This window comes from Ahaetulla prasina, chromosome 5, assembly GCF_028640845.1.
Source record: "Ahaetulla prasina isolate Xishuangbanna chromosome 5, ASM2864084v1, whole genome shotgun sequence".
NCBI lineage: Eukaryota > Metazoa > Chordata > Lepidosauria > Squamata > Colubridae > Ahaetulla > Ahaetulla prasina.
This window is the reverse complement of record NC_080543.1, coordinates 80421601-80447248: the sequence shown is the minus strand read 5'-3', so window position 1 is coordinate 80447248 and position 25648 is coordinate 80421601. Positions and strand designations below refer to the sequence as shown.

Below are 25648 nucleotides of genomic sequence, written 5' to 3'. Positions count from 1 at the left end.
CTCTCTTCCTCTCTATGTATCTCTATGTCTCTCCCTCTGTGTGTCTCTATGTCTCTTTCTCCCTCTCTGTATCTCTCTCGCCCTATCTCGTCTCTCCCCCCTTTGTGTGTTTCTGTCTTTCTCCCCCCTCTCTGTACCTCTTTCTCTTTTTTTAGTAAAGTTTTTTTATTTTTTAACACACAAACAACATACAATGCATTTTTTCTCAACAGAATATCAGCGAGGTTTCATATTCATACAAAGTTTAGCTCTTTTCCAACACATCTTACATGCTTTCATTGATAGATTTTCTCTCATTTTTGTTTTTTTTCTTTTATTTATCTTTGTATATCTGATCTTACCCTTCACCCTGAATTCTGATCTTTCATCAAACTTTTTCTCTTCCCTCCCTTTCTACTCCCATTATATTAAACTCTTTTATTCCCATTTAATATTTATACTCTTTTATATCTTCTACTTATCAAACATCAAAATCATATATTTGCAATTCAATGACAATTCATATAATATTAACTATAATCGCAAAAAAAAAAAGAAAAAAAGAAAAAACTCAGTTTTTCTTCATGTCATTTCTAATACTTTTAGTAAATTCCATAACCTTTAAACACTTTTTGTGATTTCAAATTCCATTATTAATGTTTTAAATTCATTTGTGCTTCAACCAGTATGTATTTCAATCATTTTTAATTTTTCTCTTTTTTCTCTTTTTTTTTTCTCTTAAAATTCTCTACTCTCTTCACTTATCTTGTATTTCCATATACTGTCCTCCTCCCCTCTTCCCCCGTTTTTATCTTTTCTCTGTTAATCCCAGTATGATCCTTTAACTTTGTATTTTTTTTCTTCCCTTCTTTCTCTCGTCTCTTCCTTCCCTTGTTTTTGTTTGCCCTCCTAATTTGAAATATTTTTCCAGTTACTCTCCTTATTCCGCTTTTAAGAGTTCCTCTTTTGCTACTGTCAATCCCAGTATAATCTTCTAAATTTTTTGTGCTTTTTCTTCCCACTTCTTTCTCCCTTGTTTCTTTGCACCCTTTATATTTTCCCACTCCTTATATTTCCCTTCATCTCTCCCCATACAATCATTTAATGTTTCACAATCAGTATTTTTTTCTTTGTCTTCCTAAACGCTCTCTTGCTTCATGGTGTCTCTATTTTCTTGTGTAAGTTCCAGTGCAGCTCCTAATTCTTTTGGTTTCGGTTGTCCATAAGGTCTTGTAATTATTTCTTTTATTTCTCGCTTTAAAGTCATATGCATTGTTTTCATCATTTCAATTATTTCCTGCACCATTCTGTATTTTCTGGGTTGTATTTGGTCTTTTGTTATCAAAGTCAAACAGCTTGCAGGCACAAAAATCCTCCCTTAAAAGTTCTCACCAGTCTTATCACTTCAACAAGAAAAATTTCCACAACGTACTTCCAGTTGGCTCCGTTGGTGATGGAGACGGTCTTTTTAGACCGCCAGCCCCGAGATCACGTTAGAGCCATCTAGACAGCGCAAATCTGCTGTCTGATGGCTCAGAAACATTTCCCTCGGGAGAAGAGGGAAAGGTGAGCGTACAGGCAGAGGTAAAGCTCCCCGTTTAAGCCTGAGAGCTCCAGATCCCGGACGAGTCTGCTTTTTAGCAGACCAAATCACTGCGACCATCTCTGCGATCAATATGATAATTTAAATTGATAAATGGCAACGCAGACAGAGCAATGTCAGGAAGGTCGATAAATGCAAGTACCAGACCTTAGCTCCATTTTTAAATAGTACTTGAGAAGAGTACTTAAGAAGAATAAGAAAATGGCGTTTCTATCTAAAAGGATGTGAAAGCGAAAGTTAAGGAAGTTCTCATTAACAAGGCTAGCGCTCTTAGCTCTGTTTAAATTTGTTGGAATTTACACTTACATGAAGATATTTTCTTTTCTTTTCTTTTTAGAAAAGATTACAGACTTACTGAAATTGTTGCAAAGTATAAAATTAAAGTGAGAAATGGATCTTAAAGATACAAAGTTTAATGTTAAGGACGGTGGAGTCTCATCATTTCAAATACATAAGCTACAGGAAGATATGAAAAAAAATTTAAAGAGACTTTTAAAGGAAGCTTTGGAGTCACAATTTTTGGTTATAGATCAAAAATTTAAGCAGATTCAAGAGGAAATCCTGGAAATTAAAGATCAGAATGAGGATATAAGAAATGATATGTTGGCAGCATTTAAACGACTGTGTGAATGTGTGATCCAGTTGGATGAAAGAGTAGAAGAAATTAATCAAGTTAATTTGAATTTGGAAAATAAAATAGAGGAGGTTCAGACAAAGGTGGAGAAGGTAGATGATGAATTGGTGGTGTTGCAATTTAAATCAATGGAGTTTGCTCTGAGAGTTAGAGGACTTAAAGAAAATAAGCAAGAGAATTTAAAAGAATTTTTTGCAGAGGTTTTTGCACAGGTGACTGAAAAGCAACTAGAAGATGTTGTAATTCAAATTGAAAAAATATATCATGTTAATTCTAAGGTTACCAGACAGAAACAGCTGCCAAGAGATACTGTGATTTATTTTACAAGCAGGAGGATGAGGAATGAAATTTTACAAGCATCTTATAAAAATAAAATCCAAATATTGGGTCCAGAGATATTAATTTTGAAAGAAATTCCTATTAAAATGTTAAGAAGTTGAAAGGATTTTGTTTTTTTGGTGGATGAACTTAGAAATCGTCAGATATGGTTTAGATGGGATATTCCAGCAGGTTTAACAGTAAATCATATAGGAAGAAGATATTGTCTTAATGCAGTACCTAAAGCAAGAGATTTTTATATTAATGTATTAAAGGCTGGAAGCCCACATCAAATAGTTGGGATTAAAACTGATGCAGAAGAAGCATTGGAAAAAGTAGGGGATGTAAAGGAGAAAAGATCGAGTCAAGTGGTTATTAAATGTAAAGAACAACGAGTAAAGAAGCAATAATTTCAAGTGAACTGAATTTCTCTTTATGGGAAAGGTTAAATTATAATTAACTTCTGTTAACTTATATATGTTTGTAAGAATAGTCATTTGGAGTTTATAAAATTTATTTCTACCTGTTTGAAATTATAATTTAAATGTTGGAGATGTGACTGTAGTGATGTTATTTGTTTATATATGGTTGAATTGTCAATAACTGAATTATTTGATTTGGGGGTGTCTTGATAAAAACAGAACAAGAAATGGATTTAATTAAGGAATGCATGAAAATGGGTATAAATTATTTGGTAATTTATAGTGTTGGAAATATGGGGAATAATTGGGATTAAATGTAAATGGTATTGTTTGAATTTATATTCTAAATGTGGGAGTGATTGTAGTAATGCTAGTTGATTATATGTGGATTTGTTAAAATTTAAATTAATTTGGATAAAAAATAAGGTAATGATAATAATAGATTAAGAAATGGAGTATTAAGGATTGGATAAAAATGATATTATTTATTATTATGTATGATGGATCTATAAATCTGGTGGACTATACAAGATATTCGAAGAATAATTGGACTTTTGCTACTGAAATATTGGAAGGTGGAATATCGTATACTGTTGAAGATTGGATACAAAAATTAATGAACTTAAAAGAGAAGGCAGAAACTTTAGAGTATTTAAAAGACTGTCTACAAAAGAATATTGGAATGGAGAAGAAGGATTGAAAAGCTTAAGAATGGATAGAATGTAATTGTAATAGTTTGTTCTTTTTTCTTTCTTTTTTTCCTCTTGAATAGATAAGGGGAGTTAAGGTACTAGGGGAGGGATGGAAGTTTATGGATTGTTTGCTTATTCTAGTTTATGATTGTTAGGTGATATATCCTGTATTTTGCTCTGGGAAGTCCGGGGATGGGGGGATGGGGGGATTGGGTGAAGGGGGGTGAAGGAAGGGGATAGGGTGAGGGTTGGAGGGAGGAGGGGGGAAGTATGGGTAAAAATGTTTGTAAAACCTTTTGAATTAAAAAAAAGAAAAAAGAAAAAAAGAAAAATTTCCACAACATGTTAGTGTAGTTTTCCCTTCCAGCTAAGGGTGTCTCTTTCCAATCCACACTTCCAATCAACAATTAGCGAAGGTATCCATTTTGTTTCTTTTTCTTAAAGCCACACTTTTTCTTTTTACTTCTCCCAAAAATACAGTTTAAAATCTATATACAAATTTATATTAGGTCCAGCTAAACGGGAAAAAAGGAAATCAGAGAAATTTCACCAAGTTGTAGTTTTAAATCCCCCATCTTTCTTTTCATAATTCGCAGAAGTGTTCTGAAAATCTCCAAACCTCTCCAGCTCTATTTGAGGGTTTTTTTTTTCTTTTCCTTTTACTTGGGGAATCTCCAATTCAATTTAAAAAACCAAATTCCTTTAGGGTTTTAGGGTAAATAGTTCCGTTTCTCTTATTTCTTGCTATGTTTACATTCCCCTATCAATTTAGCCGCTATTCCACCACCAATTTTTTTTTTACCAAATTAAAATTAAACTCTTTTCTTGTGAGTTGGTGTTCACTCATCCAGCTTCAATATTCCGACCAAATCACTGCTCCTGCTCAAAATCTTGGTCCGGTTGCCCCAGCTTAATGATGGCCGCTATGGCCCCTGCCCCCAGGGTCAAAGAGTTTCCTTTGACCTCCGAGGAACTTGACGGTTCCTCTTGGTAATCCGAGGTGCCTCTCCTTCTTCATCCCTACAGGACAGATCGGTCCGAAGACCCCTCAACAGCGGTTTGTCAGCCCGAGAATTCGCGAAACTCGGTAGAGCTCACTCTTCCCCGACTGTCTCGCCACGATACTTCCGGTCAAATCTGTACCTCTTTCTCTGTGTGTCTCTCTCTCCCCCCTCTCTGAATCTCTCTCTCTCTCCTTTCTCTGTATCTCCCTCTCCGTCTCTCTGTCTCTGCGTATATATTTCTCTCTCTCTCTTTCTCTCTCTGTCTCTCAAAGCCGAGGCTGGGCAAACCTGGCGAGCTCTCCTTGGGGCTCGTTGTTACTCCTTTTCTTCTTGGCAACTTTTTGGAAATCCAGGCTGGCTGAGGAACGAGTGTGAGCTGCAGCGGAGGCTTCCCTGAAGACAGCCTCCTTCTCTTCTCGCGCCCCCCCCCCCGGCTGGCTGTGGTGGGGCCAGGAGGACACGCACAAGTGGGGAGACCCTCCTCAAGCAAGCGTCTGGGCTCAGCCAAAGCGCAGCAAAGGTGGGCAGGGCGGACGGTTTGACTGACTGATGGGCAAGAATCTTTGGCAAGGGTGCTCCAGCTTTCTCTGAGCTGGGATGGGCGTGCAAAGGCCAGCCCCCTTTTCCTGCTGCCCTGAGCTTCTTTACTCCTCCAGCAAAATGTTGCCACTGCTGGCTTTGATTGAAAAGCATTCCCCAGGTGGCGAAAAGTCCCCTGCGCAAGTTTTAAAGCTGCAGCTCGGCGCTGTGGGCCCAACCCCCTTTTTGTCATCCTCTCCTCCTGGATTCCATTCCTACCCTGCCAGTCCTTGTGTTAGTGAGGCTGGCATCAGTCATGGGGCAGAGAGCAAGTTGTGTGTCTCCCCAAGGCACACCCAACAAGGGCCGGAAGAAGCGCCAGCAAGAGATGAGGCAACAAAGAACCAACCTCAGCCACTTCTCTATCCCCCGCTGTCGCCCTTACCTTCTCAGGCCAGGCAAGGAGTGACTGGGAGGGCAGGGTGAGGGGTGAGGGAAGCCAGTGGTGGGTTCACCCAACAGGGAGCCACAGCACAGGGCCCAAAGGGAGCCACATGTGTAGGTTGCTGACACCCGGTTTAGCAATAGCACTTAAACTTATATACCACTGTAGTGTTTTACAGCCCTCTCTAAGCGGTTTTACAGAGTCAGCATATTGACCCCAACAATTTGGACCCTCATTTTATTCACCTTGGAAGGATGGAAGGCTAAGTCAACCTTGAGCCTGGTGAACTGCCAATTTATTGGCAGCCGGCAGTCAGCAGAAGTAGCCTGCAGTACTGTACTCTAACCACTGCACCACTGTGCCTCCATGCCAGGAGCAAAAAACTGACTTGAAGACAGACAAACAGATTAAAGAACTTCATTTCATTCCTATAGATTTTTACTTCTGACTCTCAAAATCTTTCATCTACTGAAGTTTGTAAGCTCCTAACATTTTTCTTAAGAGTCAGAACTTCAAATACACTTTCAGCTTCCATAATTCAACCAGTAGCTATCCAAACAGCAACACAACTAATAGCTATATTTTTGATACAATTGAGCAGTGATTACCTTTACAGCATATTCCATATTTGTGGTTTTATGTATACATCTCTTGCAAATGGAATAGGATCCAACTCCTATATCTTGTTTGACTTCATATCCGTCAGTAAACTGAATGCTGTCCCTGTGCAACTGCTACCAAAATAACATTATTAATTAATGAGTTCTCTTAGCTCCTTGTATTAAAATATCTTAAATGTACAGTATATTCACAGGTAAATTTGTACTAAATTTAAAATAAAATGAATCTACTTTTTATTTTGTTGCCAGAACACTCATGTTCACACATACTAGTGTTTAAATACACTGAGGGAGATAAATGATGATTTTATAATGAACAGTTAAAGTATCTGATCTTAAAGGGATGCAGTGGCTCAGGGGCTAGGACGTGGAGCTTGTCGACCGAAAGGTCGGCAGCTCAGCGGTTCGAATCCCTAGTGCTGCCGTGTAACAGGGTGAGCTCCCGTTACTTGTCCCAGCTTCTGCCAACCTAGCAGTTTCGAAAGCACGTAAAAATGCAAGTAGAAAAAATAGGGACCACCTTTGGTGGGAAGGTAACAGCGTTCCGTGCACCTTTGGCGTTGAGTCATGCCAGCCACATGACCATGGAGACGTCTCCGGACAGTGCTGGCTCTTCGGCTTTGAAACGTAGATGAGCACTGCCCCCTAGAGTCGGCAACGACTAGCACGTATGTGTGAGGGGAACCTTTACCTTTACCTATCTGATCTTAACCATAACAAAAAAAAAGTGGCTATATGTTTTAATAAAAAACAGCAAGGCAAAACACATCTATGATGAACATTTATAAATTGTTTAAATGAATTTAAATAAAATGTATGCACAGAGTAAGAAAGTTGTTCTTTCTGTATGCTAAAAGCAATTCCCACTAGTGACTTAGGAGCAACTTCCTAGCATCCGTTACCCATTGTGGAAATGATGATAAGCATCCCCTCACTGTTATTATTTAGGCATAACAATGGTTGGATAACTCAGAAAGATGCTAAAAGTCATTAAGTATGTAGCAATGTTTAGGATTTTTATGTTCTTTAGCACTTCAGAATTTGTAAACTGTAATAACTAAAAAAACATTATCTACAAGTACTGTATCAAATTAGATTGCTGCATAGTTTACCGTATTTTTCAGTGTAGAAGATGCACTGGAGTATAAGACACACCTTAATTTGGGGGACGGGGGAAGACAAGAAAAAAAGAATTCTGCCTCTGCCTACCAGCATCAGGATCAGCGATGTCCTCACTTTCATTTGGATTTTGATAACGGGAGTGGCCTGGGGAAGCGCGGAGGTCGGGACTTGCTTGGCAAAGCAGGCACTGCGCAGGGAGCAAAAGGCAAGGTGCTGCCACCCAAAAACACTGCTGCCGCGATCTCCGCCGCCTGGAGATCTCAGCTGCCTCCCCAGTTCCAAAAATGGGGTGTGCAGAGGCATAGAAAGAGCATCGCGTTTTCGGGCAGTTCCAGGCAGCAGAGATTGCGGCAACAGTTTTTGGGTGGCAGCGCCTTGCCTTACACCTCCTGCACAGCGCCCAGCAAGCCACCAGTTCCTTGCAGATGCAAGTCTGTTTTCCTGAGGACATGCGGTTGTGCGAATTGCATCGGGGAGGAAAACGCGATGCATGGAGGCAACGCTCTTTTTCCTCCCTGATTACTCGAAGCAATTTGCAAAACCAACTTTGCTTGGAGACCGAGTTAATTTTTCTTTTTCCATGCCTTCCTTGCCTGGATCCACCAGTTCGACTCGGTCTTCCATGAGGAGAGATTGAGGAAATGAGGCTCACCATTCTTCATGACAAATTCTACGGAAACAACTTTAATTGGTACCGAGCAAAGCTCAACGATCACGGGAGAGCGATCCGGGAGATTACTGGTCTGCTGGTAATCCTCCCTACTGGTCTGAGATCGGCCGAGGTCCCTGCCAGTCCTGTGTTCCGCGGAAGGGGCTTTGCCTTTCTCGGGCAGCCCCTGGCAATTCTGCAGAGAGGGACTCGGTCCCTGCCTGGTGCGTCCAGGCACACTGACAGCGGCAAGCGCATCTGTCGCCCCAAGAGCCGTGGCAGCAGCACTCATAACAAGCCAGGCTGCCTGATTTATCTGTGGAAAGTGGCTGCTGTTTCGGTGGTAGGAACGCTCTTTGTGAGCCAAGCTGCCCGAATCCTTTTGAAGAAGTGGCAACAATGCTCGTCTCTAGGACAGCCGACCTCCGCCAATTTCAGACCGGTAGGGAGGATTACCAGCAGACCGGTAACCTCCCGGATCGCTCTCCCGCGATTGTCGAGCCTTGCTCGGTAGAAATTAAAGTTGTTTCCGTAGAATTTGTCATGAAGAATGGCAAGCCTCATTTCCTCAATCTCTCCTCATGGAAGACCGAGTCGAACTGGAGGATCCAGGCAAGGAAGGCGTGGAAAAAGAAAAATTATCTCGGTCTCCAAGCAAAGTTGGTTTTGCAAATTGCTTCGAGTAATCAGGGAGGAAAAAGAGCATTGCTTCCATGCATCATGTTTTCCTCCCCGATGCAATTCGCACAGCTGTGTGTCCTCAAGGAAAATGCAGCAACGGGGATTTTAGGCCGCCAACCTCCCAAGGGTGGGGGGCAGCGGGTGGGCAGGGCTACATTTGGCATATAAGATGCATGCAGATTTTCACCCTCTTTTTGGGGGTAAAAAGGTGCATCTTATACACTGAAAAATATGGTATATTGTTCAAGTCAGCTGTACAAATAACTCTTCCAAAGCAATTTTTACACATGTAAAACATCTTTCTATAAGCATTTTACATGTAGCCATTTGCATTCAAAACTATGAAAATGATGTTTCTTCGATGAATGTTGGCTTAGATAACAGTCAATCTAAAAATTCTTCATTAAGAACATTCACCTGAACTATTGAATGCCCACCAGATGTCTGCATAGCTTGATTTTCATCATCTGATGCAATAGCTACAAAACTGAAACCTCGGAAAAGCTGGTGAGCATTAGCACTTGGTGGAATACCAGGTGAATCTGCAAAGAATACATTGATAAGTATGTTTAATAAGTTTTGTAAATATTTAAGAAAGTTCATAATAAAAAATAAACTATAACAGCAATAAAAATGTAAAAAAAATAACTAAATTGCAATACATTTCAAACATAAAAATTTTAGTTGGCTGATAGGTCAGATATCTGACAGAATATGTTTTTCTGAAAGGCTAATAGCAAGAGAAAGAGATAAGACTTCCAAGAAAATAAATTCCAAAATTTGGGCAAATTGTAGTGTACAAAGGATAGCTTAATGACTCATGATACATTTAAGTTAAAATACAAGGAGAGCTATCTCGCATTTAACGCAAAATCATGGAAGGGGTTTCTTTCAATATACAAAGACTACATATGATAGCATGAATACTATGGCAACGGTTTTTTTTTAAAATAAAATTTAATATATCTGTGCCAGAGAAAAATTAAAATAATATACCGTATTTTTCAGACTAAAAGATGCTCCGAAGTATAAGACGCATCTAGCTTTTGGGGAGGAAAACAAGGGGGAAAAAATCTGCCTCTGCCTCCCAGCAATTTACATCCTTGCAGCAAACAGCCTGGTCAGCTTCAGCACAGCCTGATTTAGCACAAGCAACTGATTGGCGGTTGGACTGGCCTCCTGGAATACCGCCTATCAGTTGTTCCAGGCTGCGGGCATCACCACTGCCCATCGTCGCTATTGCCTATCGCCGCATCCACCCATCCCATTTTCAGCCTACATGCATCTCGTTTTTGGCCCGTTCCAGGCGGCGGGGATCACTGCTGTCGTCGTCTATCCCCACCACCTGGAACAAGCCAAAAATGGGACATGCAGAAACGGCGATAGGCGGCAGCAGCGATGGGCAGCAATGGGCAGTGGTGATCCCCACAGCCTGGAATAGCTGATAGGCAGTATATTGGGAGGCCGATCCAACCGCCAATCAGCTGTTAGGCTAAATCAGGCTATGTTGAAGCTGACCAGGTTGTTCGTTGCAAGGAAGTAAATTGCTGGGAGGCAGAGGCCAAAGGATGGGGGCCGACAGGTGGGCGGGGCTTATTCGCTGTATAAGACGCACAGATATTTCCACCCACTTTTGGGGGGTGAAAAAGTGTGTCTTATATACCGCAAAATACGGTATATACTAAAACTTTCTTTACATAGGTTGACTTAGCCTTCCATCCTTCCGAGATGGGTAAAATGAGGACCCAAATTGTTGGGGGCAATATGCTGACTCTGTAAAACTGCTTAGAGAGGGCTGTAAAGCACTGTAAAGCGGTATATAAGTCTAAGTGCTATTGCTATAGTATATATTTTACCTTTTGGCGTTTTTGCTGTAAATTCAGGATCAAAATAAAAAGTGTCCTCAGGTCTACCAGTTGCAGGTTTAAACGGTGGATTAATTTCTCTTCTGTACAATTTCTAAGGCAAACAAAATTTTAATATATTACAAAGTTAGTCCTTGAGTTACGACTATAATTTAGCCTGCATATTACAGTTGTAAATAGTGATGGTCATAAAGTGGGTTACCACATAACCAAATCTGATTTAAGACTTTTGCAACAGTCCCTAAGCGAACATCATGGTTGCTAAGCAAACCCATTACTCTTTATGGAATGGATTTTGCTGGAAATAAAACACTGGTTTCTGACAAAATGGTTCAAATTGCAGTTATGTGACCACAAATGGTGCAAACAACAGTAAATGTGGGCTGGTTTCCAAGCACTCAAAATATGTCACATGACGATGGGAGGGACATGAGAACTTTCGAACTGAATGATAATTAGCTTTTTTTGGGGGGGTGTCCATTGTAACTTGGAACACTCAGTAAGCATGATATATTTCCTATAATAGTGAATGCTTTTATTGATTTGTATACTTACATTCCAGTCTATTGTGGTGAAAAATGGATGCCTCTTAATTTCCTCAACTCCATCGGGACCTGCTCCTATTAGAGATTATTAACAAAAACGATACCAAAAACTCCTTAGATGATCATTTGATTTATTGTTGAAATCTTAATTAGATAACTTTAATATCTACCTAATCTATTTGCAGGATTTCTTTTGAAAAGCATTCGAAGAAGACTCTGAGCTTCTGGACTTAAAAACTGGGGCATTCCAAGTTTGGCTCTGTAAAATAAAATTTAATATATCTGTGCCAGAGAAAATTAAAATAATATACCGTATTTTCAGACTAAAAGATGCTCCAGTATAAGACGCACAGATATTTCCACCCACTTTTGGGGGTGAAAAGTGTGTCTTATATACCGCAAAATACGGTATATACTAAAACTTTCTTTACATAGGTTGACTTAGCCTTCCATCCTTCGAGATGGGTAAAATGAGGACCCAAATTGTTGGGGGCAATATGCTGACTCTGTAAAACTGCTTAGAGAGGGCTGTAAAGCACTGTAAAGCGGTATATAAGTCTAAGTGCTATTGCTATAGTATATATTTTACCTTTTGGCGTTTTTGCTGTAAATTCAGGATCAAAATAAAAAGTGTCCTCAGGTCTACCAGTTGCAGGTTTAAACGGTGGATTAATTTCTCTTCTGTACAATTTCTAAGGCAAACAAAATTTTAATATATTACAAAGTTAGTCCTTGAGTTACGACTATAATTTAGCCTGCATATTACAGTTGTAAATAGTGATGGTCATAAAGTGGGTTACCACATAACCAAATCTGATTTAAGACTTTTGCAACAGTCCCTAAGCGAACATCATGGTTGCTAAGCAAACCCATTACTCTTTATGGAATGGATTTTGCTGGAAATAAAACACTGGTTTCTGACAAAATGGTTCAAATTGCAGTTATGTGACCACAAATGGTGCAAACAACAGTAAATGTGGGCTGGTTTCCAAGCACTCAAAATATGTCACATGACGATGGGAGGGACATGAGAACTTTCGAACTGAATGATAATTAGCTTTTTTTGGGGGGGTGTCCATTGTAACTTGGAACACTCAGTAAGCATGATATATTTCCTATAATAGTGAATGCTTTTATTGATTTGTATACTTACATTCCAGTCTATTGTGGTGAAAAATGGATGCCTCTTAATTTCCTCAACTCCATCGGGACCTGCTCCTATTAGAGATTATTAACAAAAACGATACCAAAAACTCCTTAGATGATCATTTGATTTATTGTTGAAATCTTAATTAGATAACTTAATTAGATAACTTCAATATTCTACCTAATCTATTTGCAGGATTTCTTTTGAAAAGCATTCGAAGAAGACTCTGAGCTTCTGGACTTAAAAACTGGGGCATTCCAAGTTTGGCTCTGTAAAATAAAATAAATTAATAGTTTACAAACATAAATGATATTAAACTACATTCAAACTAATTTTAGTTTATTACTGTAGGATACTGTATTTTAACTATACGTTAACTAATTGGTATTAATAGCCACTGTTTCTACCACTGACTGGAATGATTTTTCACTATTCTGCTGCCTATCATCATATGAGCTTCAGATCAGGTGGGGATGGTTCAAACAGCTTCCATGCAGACTGAGACAGGGGACAGAGAGGCTGAAGAGTGAAAAGTAGAACATGACAAAAAAAAACTGTTGTTATGATATTGGATGCTGTCTCTTGTCTGGAAATAAACTGTTAATAACAGTATGTCATAGTATGTCATAAAATGGCAGCATTAATCATTCTTTATTTAAATCAATTTATTTGGCTGCCGATCTTATAAACATGACTAAGCAACATCATATAGAGCACAGAAAGGGAATAAGAAATAGTAAGAAATTAAAGGCATTAGATAAGAAAATGAGAAATACAGCTACATCAAGTTTGCAGTACATTGCTTGCTACTTCATGTTTTTCTATGCTTGTTTCTACTATATTCATAAACAATTTCATACATTTCTTTTAGCAATGTTTCTGTTTTTAAAATAAAAACTTAGTACTAAGTTTTGCATTCATTCAACACCTGTTCATTCCTGACCCCGTCTCTTCTTTTTCCCACATATATCAAATATACTGTTTACATTGCATTTGACTTACTTTATGTTTCTCCTGATATAACTCATGTGAATCAGAAACACTCTTACATATAGCACTTTCATTCTTTACCTCATACTATCCATTTCCCTTCTCTTGAGTTTATTTCTCTACCATTCTCCCACCTTTACTAAATATGTAGCATAGTACATATTTATAAAGTACATATAGTTTGTACTTTACCTACTCACTTTAGTTTCTTCCATTTGATGATAATATGCTCTCTCTCTGGCCACTTTAGCAGCAACTATGAGAATGGGTCTTTTTTTAATTATTGAACATCAGCCAAATTCAACAGTTTCCATCTACTGACATTTTTAAGTTCAGGCTCTGGTGGTATGTTGTCCAAACTAAAATAGTCAATGGGCAGGCTCTTTTATTATCTCTCTGATCTAACTCCAAAAGTTGCAGTATATATTATTTTGGAATTAATTTTTCCTATATTTCCACCTGCTGCAGGGTTAAGAAGGGAGCACAATTTAAATTCTTTGTAGTAATTGTTAAAACTCTGCAGCTAGCCTTGCTCACTAACTGTACCAGATCCTGTTTTGATAGGATCCTGTTTAAATAATACAGTCAGTGGTACAGAAGCTTTTTCTTATTACTCTTCTGCACGTTGTTGTACTTTAGAATAGAATAGAGCTGGAAGGGACCTTGGAGGTCTTCTAGTCCAGCCCCATGCTCAAGCAGGAGAACTTATTCCATTTCAGATAAGTGACTGACTAGTCTCTTCTTAAAAAGCTCCAGTGCTGGAGCACCCATGATTTCTGAAGGCAAGCTGTTCCAATGGTTAATTGTCCTCACTGTTAGAAAGTTTCTCCTTAATTCCAGTTTGCTTCTTATTTTGATTAGTTTCCAACCATTGCTTCTTGTCCTGCCCTCTGGTGCTTTGGAGAATAATTTGATCCCCTCTTCTTTTTGGCAGCCCCTTAAGTACTGGAATACTAACATGTTACCCCTAATTCTTCTTTTCTTTAGACTAGCCAAACCCAGATCCTGGAGCCATTCTTCATATGTTTTAGTCTCCAGGCCTTTGATCGTCTTTATTGTTTATTTATACACGTTAAATATGGCTGATGTTTAATACTTTAAAAAGGCTCACTCTCACAGTTGATGCTAAAATGACCAAAGAGAGAGCGTATTATCATCAAATGGGAAGAAACTATAGTAAGTAGGTGAAGTTCAAACTATATGTACTTTATAAATATGTACTATGCTACATATTTAGTAAAGATGGGAGAATGGTAGAAAAATAAACTTGATTAAAAAAATCCTTCCTGCCTATTCCACTTTATGCATTTTTAGATGCATTTTAGAAATATTAAAAAATCTTTTTATATAATAAAGCCAACTGGTGCAAATGGTTGTAAACCAATGCTGAGAATAGCACTAGCACTTAGACTTATATACTGCTTCACAGCCCGCTCTAAGTGGTTTACAGAGTCAGTATATTGCCCCCAACAATCTAGTTCCTCATTTTACGGACCTCGGAAGGATGGAAGGCTGAGTCAACCTTGAGCCAGTGAGAATTGAACTGCCAAACTGCAGTCGGCAGAAGTAGCTTGCAGTACTAAATTCTAACCACTGCATCACCATAGTTTTTATGTACATCTTATGAAGTAAATGGATGGTATGCATGGAATGTTAAAGTAATGTAAGTGCTATTTTTATTGTGGTTTAAAATATTCCATGAAGTATATTGATTTTATTGCTTTTGCTTAATTTTAACTGCCTTTTTGGTTTAATTTGTGGTTGGACCATACTTGATAGAAAGTATGTTAAAAATAACATTCTCTTTATTTATGTATAACTTCCAATTGCTCACTTCATTTTCCTTGTGAAATACAATAACTTTGGTCTCTGGTTCATTGTCATATCTGTACTTCTTGTAATAGCATTCAGTCTAACATTCACTATAAATTTGGTCTCTGAGACAAAAACGCAGTATCATCTGCTTAGAAAGATATAAATCAATTCACATTCCCAGCCTTTGCAATTCTAAAGATGGTAGCAATGGGACAAGTGGTGAAATGCTACCCATTCGCACTGGTTCGGGTGAACTGGTAATTAAAAAAAAGCTACCGGTTCCTCCGAACCGGTATTTCCAACAATCAGCTGTGCCACACGATTTAAAGTTGCTGGAAAACAGGATTTCCTGCTTTCTAGCAAATCTAAATCACACAGCACAGCTGTTCCCCCCCTCGCTGTTCTACTTACTTTCCCAAGCCTCCTTTTTCCACACAAAGCATGCGTTTGGTGCATACTGCGCATGCAGGCACACGCTTGGTGTGCACCATGCAAGTGTGGGCAGCAAACCAGTGGCAAAACGGGGAAGAGTTCACCACTGAACAGGACAAACCAAATATTTGATCCTCCTTCAAAAAAGGAGGAGAAAACAGATCCAGGAAACTACAGACCAATCAGCCTAACATCAATACCCAGGCAGATACTGGAAAAGATATTTGCTGTCTGAATGCTCTGCAGAGCAGGTGATAGATACTGGCTCAGTTGTGACAAAATTGAGTGGCTCCAGGTGTTTGGTCCACCCAATTGTCTTCAATTAATTGTACTTTCCTAGGTGAGACTTGTGCACAATCTCAGGTTCTTCTTAGACTCACAGCTACTGTTTAAAGAGAGGTGGCAGCTATGCCCAAGAGGCCACATTGACCCGGAAAGATACTGGAAAAGATAATAAAAAAACAGATTGGCCAACATCTAGAAACGAGTAAAGTAATAACTAGCAGTCAGCATGGGTTTGGTAAAAACAGATCATGCCAAAACAATCTTATTTCATTCTTCAACATAGTGACTAAATTAGTAGACCAGCGAAATACTGTACTAATATACTTATATTAATATAAGTACGTAGTATAGCTACAACATTCCAAAGAGGAAGCCTACAGAAAAGGTGATAAAATGCTGTACAATCAGGCCAGAACTGCACTAACAAGAGAGATCAGAGCAGCATAAAGAAGCTACTCTGAAAAGCTAAAGAATCAGTTTTCAGCAAATGAACCAGCAAACATGTGGAAAACTCTTAAGAATATCACCGGCTATGGCAAACCTCCTTCCCAGGCTGAAGGTAATCAACAACTGGCAGATGACCTGAATGAGTTTTACTGCAGGTTTGAAAGGAAACTACAGCCACCTATCTCCACAACCCCCATCTCAGACATACCAACAACAGCCAAGCCTCCTACAACTGACCCCATTTCATTGGGTTCACAACCCCTAGTGATCACAGAAAAGGAAGTGCAGGACCTATTTCACAGACAAAAGCCAGGAAAAGCTCCAGGCCCAGACAAGATAACTCCTTCTTGCTTAAAAGTCTGTGCTGACCAATTGGCCCCCATCTTCACCCATATTTTCAATAAATCACTAGAGATGTGCTATGTTCCTTCTTGCTTCAAACGCTCTACCATCATCCCAGTGCCGAAGAAGCCCACCATCAAGGAACTGAATGACTACAGACCAGTTGCTTTAACATCTGTAGTCATGAAAACCTTTGAAAGGCTAGTGCTTTCCTACTTGAAAACCATCACGGATCCGCTGTTAGATCCCTTGCAATTTGCATACCGAGCAAATAGATCAACAGATGATGCTGTTAATATGGCTCTGCACTACATCCTACAACATCTTGAGTCTCCAAAGACCTATGCAAGGGTCCTTTTTGTAGACTTTAGTTCAGCATTCAATACCATCATTCCAGACATTCTTCTAACTAAGCTAAACCAGCTACAGGTACCGGAACAGACTTGTAAGTGGATCACAAGCTTCCTAACAAACAGGAAGCAGCAGGTGAAGCTAAGCAAGATCACATCAAATACCTGTACAATTAGCACAGGGGCCCCCCAAGGCTGTGTGCTCTCCCCACTTCTCTTTTCTCTGTATACCAATGACTGCATCTCCAACGATCCATCTGTTAAACTACTGAACAGATGACACAACAGTGATTGGTCTCATTCGAGACAATGACGAATCCGCATATAGACGAGAGGTCGAACGACTAGCCTTGTGGTGCAACCAAAACAATCTGGAACTGAACACACTCAAAACCGTAGAAATGGTGGTAGACTTTAGGAGAAACCCTTCCATACTTCCACCTCTCACAATACTAGACAACACAGTATCAACAGTAGAAACCTTCAAATTTCTAGGTTCTATCATATCGCAAGATCTAAAATGGACAGCTAACATCAAAAACATCATCAAAAAAGGACAACAAAGAATGTTATTTCTGCACTAACTCAGTAAGCTCAAACTGCCCAAGGAGCTGCTGATTCAGTTCTACAGAGGAATTACTGAGTTACATTATAGGAATTACTGAGGTACATTTGCACCTCTATAACTGTCTGGTTATACTCCCGAGTTGTCCTCTCTGCTTGAGCTGCTCTTGCCTTTTGGAAGCTCTTCTCATGCATGCATTAGAAACAGGCTCCTCCCGTTCCTCTTCCTCACTATTATCAGTCTCTGGAGGCTCTGGAGTCCACACCTCACTTCCCAATGGCCCTGGCCTCACTTCAGCCTCATCGTTGTTGAACTCCATTGCCAGCACCGTAGGCTGCTGATGGACCACAACAAATCCAATCATCTACTATTGACTGGATGTCAGCTTTCAATGCATTCTCTAATCTTTGTAATATTCTGAAGAAACCCCTAACAACTAAACCTGCTACAAAAAGACCCTGACTGGGTAGACCCCATTGGTTTGATCCTGAATGCCAGTGACTGAAAAAGAAATTGAAGGCAGCCATGAAGCTCGCTGCCTACTTTTCTATACAAGCTGAGATGTTGCACACAAGAAGGAAATATAAAAAAATTATAACATTAAAGAAAAAAAAGTTTTGCCATTTCAATCTGGTCAGAACTTGAGTTGGCTGCCAGAAGTCACAACTCAGTAATATTTTGGCACTCTGCGGCAGGTGTCCTGAAGGAACAGAAATTTGCGTTTGACATACCAATCTCTGCTAAGGATTGAGAATTATTACAAGTGTTTGTTTGCCTCCACCTGCAAAGAAACTGTCTCTAAGCAGTGATCTAGTAAATCCTAGAAACCCTCCCCCACTTGGCCACCAGTCTTGGCCACCAGGAAAAGGAGATACAATCCATCATTAAAAGCTTAAAGAATAATAAAGCTCCAGGTGAGGATTTTTTATCAGTAGAATTATTCAAGAAATTTCTCAATTGGTGGGGCCCAGTATTGGCAGGTCTTTTTACACATATAAATAACACCTGCCATATACCAGATGGGTGGAAGATGGCAATAGTTGTCCCCATATATAAAAAAGGAAATAAAAAGGATCTTAGTAATTATAGGCCCATTAGCCTGATTGACATTGCAGCAAAAATATATGCTAGGTTCCTTTTGAACAGAACTGAAATCTGGGTAGAAGAAAACAATATCCTCACAGAAGAACAAGCAGGTTTTAGAAAAGCCAATGCACTATTGATAACTGCTTTTTCTTGAACCATCTAATTGCCAAATAGGCTTATAAGGGGAGACCCCTGTTTGCTGCTTTTATAGACTTTACCCCTTTGATATGGTAAGCAGAGAAGTACTATGGAGTAAACTGACACCTCTTAAAATAGAATCTAGACTGCTGGCTTTGATTAAAGCCCTTTACACAAGTACCTGTTTGAGGGTGCCGTATGGGGTTAATGGAGCTGTGACTAACAGGATTCACACAAATAAAGGGTATATCCTAGCCCCATTATTATTTAGTTACATATAAATGACTTGCCAGGGTTAATGAAGAATCCCATAGTACACATGCCGATGATCCTAAATACTTACTGTAACAGCTTGCTTTATGCTGATGATATGATTTTATTATCATATACACAAGTAGGATTATAACTCCCTAATCATTAGTAAATCTAAATAAAAATAATGGTGTTTGGAAAACATCATCAGAGATATAGGTGGCAATTAGATGGTGAACCAAAATTAACATCTTTGTATATTTAGGCGTGACTTTTTCCAAGACTGGATCTTGGGTTTGCCATCATCAATGGAGTACACTTAGCCCAAAAACCCATTTGAATTTACAATTTAAAATAAAGAACCATAGTTATCCAAAGTCCCCTGCCCATTAACATATATAAAGCTAAGGTTACCCCTATGCTCTTGTATAGAGCAGAAGTTTGGGGTCTATACTCAACTACAATCCTAGAACAAACAGTCCCAACATTTGAGAAATATTTTGGATGTAGATCCAAGAATATCTGCTTCAGGAGTTAGAGCTGAATTGGGAATTCATACAATTCATGCACTATCCAAAATTAGAGCATATAACTACTGGTGCAAAGTCAATGAAATGGAGACTGGTATGACCCCCCAAGTTATGTCTACTATAGGAAATAAAATTATAATCACAAATCTCCTGGATCACCAAACTAAATTTTGTAAGAAGCTGAAGCCTTCTCATCTCTTGCGTAACAGGAGAACAATTCAAAAAAAGAGCTGCCCAAAGAATTAAGGATATAGAAGTACAAAATGATACAGCTATCCTTAGTAAGGTGGGTAACTTGAAATGGAATCTCCCATATCTGACCATTGTGTTAAGCTATTTGAATATCTCCCTAAGATGTTTTGGCAGTTGTAACTTCAAATAGCTGTGTACTGTTTGTATTTGCTCAGCCATTCTATACCCTACAATGAGTGTCTCTGTATTTGTGGAGCAGCAGAGGTAGAAGACCTGGCTCACATTCTATTTGATTGTTGCTTGTATAAGGGGATGACAGACAGGTACCTTGGTCTATATACCAAACGAATGACCCATTGGGATCCCCATATCAAAACAACTTACTTTATGTGCGGCCAGAACCTGAAAATAACATTTAACACAGCACAGTACTTAAACAAAATGTTTACATCTACATACGTGGGACTGATTGGGATAGATTGTAAGGATGACATTGAAATATAATTTTATGTCATTTTATTCTAGTTTACATATTTGTGTATTAAATTAGATTATATCTTATCCTATAACTATTGTATTTTACCCTACTCTTATTTTAAATTGTATAGGATTTTATTGGTGATATGTGTTTGCACCTTGTGCTTTAATATCGCCTATAGGCTAATCAATAAATCTCTCTCTCTCTCTCTCTCTCTCTCTCTCTCTCTCTCTCTCTATCTATCTATCTATCTATCTATCTATCTATCTATCTATCAACAAGAGGAAGGAAAATAAAAAAGCATATTATCCTGGTCAAACCTCTAATAGGTTTAAATATGACTAAAGAATAATGAAAATATATTTTTGTGCAAGGTAACAGAATGTAACATCTAAAACTGATGAGGTGGGAGTAGCAGTTCTCAGGGCAGACAAAATGTTATGTAAATATTGAGAAGTTAACTCAAGGTCTAGAAAAGAACAGCCAAATTTCTCTTAATTTTAAAGGTGAGGAGAAAAGGACCTAGATTTCACTCCTATACTCTGGAGTGGAAATATATACTATACAGAGCCTGATTTCTCTGTTCTGCAGCTCTTCATATTCTTTCTGTGTGTTTCTACTATGTTCCTGAATACAGGGTTAGTATCTGAAAAATTAAGAGTTATTGTATATGGACATGATGGTGAACCTATGACACGCGTACCACAGGTGGCATGTGGAACCATATTGTGGGCAGGTGAGCTCACCTCTGGCGTGCATGCGTGCACCAGCCAGCTGATTTTCGGCCTGCTGTGCCCACCGGAAGTAGGGAAACAGGCTGCTTCCTACCTCCAGAGGTGGTGGTGGGGAAGGCCCATTTTTTGCTCTTCCCAAGGTCCAGAGCCTCTCCAGGAGCCTGGGGAGGACAAAAATGGCCTTCCCCACCTCCCCCGGAGCCCCTCGGGAGGCCAGAAACAGCCCATTTGCCAACTTCCAGTAGAACCAGAAGGCCCATTTTTTGTTCTCCCCAGATTTCAGAGCCTCTCTAGGAACCTGGGGAGGGCGAAAACGGCCTTCCCCACCACCCTGGAGGCCACAAACGGCCCATTTGCCGTGGGACCAGAAGTTGGCAAACGGGCTGTTTCCAGACTCCAGAGAGCCTCCAGAGGGGTGGGGAAAGCTGTTTTTGCCCTCCCCAAGATCCTAGAGAGGCTCTGGAGCCTGGGGAGAGCAAAGAACAGGCCTACCGTGCCATCGCATGCCAAAAGCGGGGGGAGTGTGCATGGAATTATGGGTATGGGCTTGCGCATGTGCGCATGTGCGACCCTCCCCCCCCCGCTTTTGCAGGCGATGGCAAAAAGGTTAACCATCACTGGTATATGGCATGAAGTATGACAAGGAATATCTTATTATGAGCATAGCATGTACTATATCTTGCACACCATGCAAGTACTGTGTTTCCTCAAAAACAAGACCCTTGTTTTTATTATTTATTTATTTATTTTATTTATTTATTTATTATTCATACTTTTATACCGCCCTATCTCCCTAGGGACTCAGGGCGGTTTACAGCCATATTAAAAACATATATATATATACAAAGTAAAACATTAATTTAAAAAACTTATTACATAGGCCGAATATTTAAAATAAAGATATAAATAATAAAACCCCATTTAAAACCAAATTTAAAATTTAAACATTTAAAAATTTAAAAAATCTAGTCCAGTCCTGCGCAGATAAATAGATGTGTCTTAAGCTCGCGGCGGAAGGTTCGAAGGTCAGGAAGTTGGCGAAGTCCTGGGCGTCGCCAATCGGCACTGCCTGGCCGACGGCACCCTGAGGAGTCCCTCCCTGTGAGAGCGCAAGGGGTCGGTGGGAGGCATTTGGTGGCAGCAGACGGTCCCGTAAGTAGCCCGGCCCTATGCCATGGAGCGCTTTGAAGATCATTACCAAAACCTTGAAGCACACCCGGAAGACCACAGGCAGCCAGTGCAGCCTGCGCAGGAGAGGTGTTACGTGGGAGCCACGAGGGGCTCCCTCTATCACCCGCACAGCCGCATTCTGAACTACCTGGAGTCTCCGGGTGCTCCTCAAGGGGAGCCCCATGTAGAGAGCATTGCAGTAATCCAGACGGGATGTCACGAGAGCATGAGTGACCGTGCATAGGGCATCCCGGTCTAGAAAGGGGCGCAACTGGCGCACCAGGCGAACCTGGTGAAAAGCTCTCCTGGAGGCGGCCGTCAAATGATCTTGAAGACAGCCGTCCATCCAGGAGGGCGCCCAAGTTGCGCACCCTCTCCATTGGGTCCAATGACTCAACAGTCAGCCGCGGCTGCAGCTGACTATGCCGGGATGCCGGCATCCACATCCACTCCGTCTTGGAGGATTGAGCTTGAGCCTGTTTCTCCCCATCCAGACCCGTCGGCTTCCAGACACGGGACAACACCTTGATAGCTTCATTGGGGTGGTCGGTGTGGGAGGCATTTGGTGGCAGCAGACGGTCCCGTAAGTAGCCCGGCCCTATGCCATGGAGCGCTTTGAAGATCATTACCAAAACCTTGAAGCACACCCGGAAGACCACAGGCAGCCAGTGCAGCCTGCGCAGGAGAGGTGTTACGTGGGAGCCACGAGGGGCTCCCTCTATCACCCGCACAGCCGCATTCTGAACTACCTGGAGTCTCCGGGTGCTCCTCAAGGGGAGCCCCATGTAGAGAGCATTGCAGTAATCCAGACGGGATGTCACGAGAGCATGAGTGACCGTGCATAGGGCATCCCGGTCTAGAAAGGGGCGCAACTGGCGCACCAGGCGAACCTGGTGAAAAGCTCTCCTGGAGACGGCCGTCAAATGATCTTCGAAAGACAGCCGTCCATCCAGGAGGACGCCCAAGTTGCGCACCCTCTCCATTGGGTCCAATGACTCGCCCCCAACAGTCAGCCGCGGCTGCAGCTGACTGTACCGGGATGCCGGCATCCACATCCACTCCGTCTTGGAGGGATTGAGCTTGAGCCTGTTTCTCCCCATCCAGACCCGTACGGCTTCCAGACACTGGGACAACACCTTGATAGCTTCATTGGGGTGGTCCGGTGTGGAAAACTACAGCTGGGTGTCGTCAGCGTACAGCTGGTACCTCACACCGAAAACACTGATGATCTCACCCAGCGGCTTCATATAGATGTTGAACAAGAGGGGCGAGAGAATCGACAAGCACCCCACAAGTGAGGCGTCTCGGGGCCGACCTCTGCCCCCCCATCAACACCGTCTGCGACCGATCGGAGAGATAGGAGGAGAACCACCGATGAACAGTGCCTCCCACTCCCAATCCCTCCAACCGATGCAGCAGGATACCATGGTCGATGGTATCAAAAGCCGCTGAGAGGTCTAATAGGACCAAGGCAGAGGAATAACCCCTATCCCTGGCCCTCCAGAGATCATCCACCAACGCGACCAAAGCCGTCTCAGTGCTGTAACCGGGCCGAAAACCGGACTGGAATGGATCTAGATAGACGGTTTCCTCCAGGTACTGGGGTAGTTGACATGTCACCACACTCTCTACAACCTTCGCCGCAAAGCGAAGGTTGGAGACCGGACGATAATTACCTAAAACAGCTGGGTCCAGAGAAGGCTTCTTGAGGAGAGGCCTCACCACCGCCTCTTTCAAGGCAGCCGGAAAGACCCCCTCCAACAAAGAAGCATTCGTAATCCCCTGAAGCCAGCCTCTTGTCACGTCCTGTGCGGCCAGCACCAACCAGGAGGGACACGGGTCCAGTAAACATGTGCTGGCGTTCAACCTACCCAGCAACCTGTCCATGTCCTCGGGAGCCACAGGGTCAAACTCATCCCAAATAATCTCAACAAGACGGCTCTCTGACATCCCACCTGGATCTACCCAATTTTGGTCCAGACCGTCCCGAAGCTGAACGATTTTGTCGTATAGATAACCACTAAACTCCTCAGCACATCCCTGCAACGGGTCATCCCGCTCCCCCTGTTGAAGGAGAGAGCGAGTTACCCGAAACAGGGCGGCTGGGCGGTTATCTGCCGACGCAATGAGGGAGGAGACGTAGCAACGTCTCGCTTCCCTCATTGCCACTAGGTAGGTCCTAGTATAGGACTTAACTAGTGTCCGATCAGCCTCCGAACGACTGGACCTCCAGGAACTCTCTAGGCGTCTTCTCCGGCGTTTCATCCCCCTCAGCTCCTCGGAATACCAGGGAGCTGGTTGAGACCTACGCCGGGTCAGAGGCCGCAAAGGCACGACACGGTCCAAGGCCCCCGCCGCGGCCCGTTCCCAAGCTGCGACAAGTTCCTCGGCCGTGCCGTGAGCCAGACCCTCAGGAAACGGCCCAAGCTCCGTCTGGAACCTCTCAGGGTCCATCAGGCGCCTGGGACGGAACCAATATATTGGTTCCGTCTCCCTGCGGTGTTGAGTGGCGGTCAGAAAGTCTAGGCGAAGGAGAGAGTGATCTGACCATGACAAAGGCTCGATGACTAAATCCCTCAAATCCAGATCTTTCAACCACTGACCAGAGATGAAAATCAAATCCAGAGTGCCACCCCCACTGTGAGTAGGGCCATCAACTACTTGAGTCAGGTCCAAGGCCGTCATGGAGGCCGTGAACTCCCGAGCAACTGAAGATGACATGCCGGTTGATGGCAAGTTAAAGTCCCCCATGACAATAAGTCTGGGGGTCTCCACCGCCACTCCAGCAAGCACCTCCAGGAGCTCGGGCAGGGCTGCTGCCACGCCGCAAGGAGCCAGATACGTGACAAACAAGCCCATCTGACATCTATGACCCCACCTCACAAAGAGAGATTCACACCCGGCAATCTGAGGTACAGTGGTCTCCCTCGGCTCCAGACTCTCTCTAATCACAACCGCCACCCCTCCACCCCTACCCTGGGCCCTCGGCTGATGGAATGCTTGAAAACCCGGTGGGCACATTTGAACAAGGGGCACGCCCCCTTCTGCGCCCAACCAGGTCTCTGTAACGCCCATAAGGTCCGCGGCAGCCCCCTGGATAAGATCGTAAATTAGGGGGGCCTTATTGACCACGGACCGTGCGTTGCACAGCATCAGCCGAAGGCCCGGGCTCTGAGGGTCTTGACCATCCGGGAAACGGGAAAAATCTGAGGGCTCGGGGCGCGCGATCGCCTGCAAACATCGAGCGCGCCCCCCCATAGAGCGATATGAGCCCCCACTTCTGCCATATCTGCCCCTCCCACTTACCGTACAAATAAGACCACCCTCAACAGGCGGAACACAAACTCCCCCCATAACCTTCGAACCTATTAACTTACCGCCGCGAGCACACGCAGGAACTGGACCCCCTCCCGACGGGTTTCCCCCAACACCCGCCCTTACCCTCCCACCCCTTAAAAATGCCCTATCTAAAAAACCCCAAAGGCTCTTCCTCTTCGCATGCCACCTCTGTGGGTCCCAAGACCCGTCATTGAGGCCGGCCCTCGGTAACGAAGTGGGCCATTCCTGCGAGGCGGGGGCACCTCGCAGGCGCAAGAG

At 42.1% G+C, this 25648-nt stretch overlaps 1 protein-coding gene across 1 annotated transcript in view; it reads right to left on the bottom strand.

The window, feature by feature from the left end:
* RPS6KA3 (ribosomal protein S6 kinase A3) overlaps positions 1–25648 on the bottom strand; it is a 179149-nt gene that overhangs the window by 43979 nt on the left and 109522 nt on the right. The window contains exons 11-15 of the mRNA XM_058185843.1: positions 12426–12514; positions 12252–12316; positions 11688–11790; positions 9106–9230; positions 6225–6350 (exon numbers count right to left, since the gene is read on the bottom strand). Coding sequence (XP_058041826.1) covers positions 6225–6350; positions 9106–9230; positions 11688–11790; positions 12252–12316; positions 12426–12514 — 508 coding nt within the window. The remainder of the gene's footprint in view (positions 1–6224; positions 6351–9105; positions 9231–11687; positions 11791–12251; positions 12317–12425; positions 12515–25648) is intronic.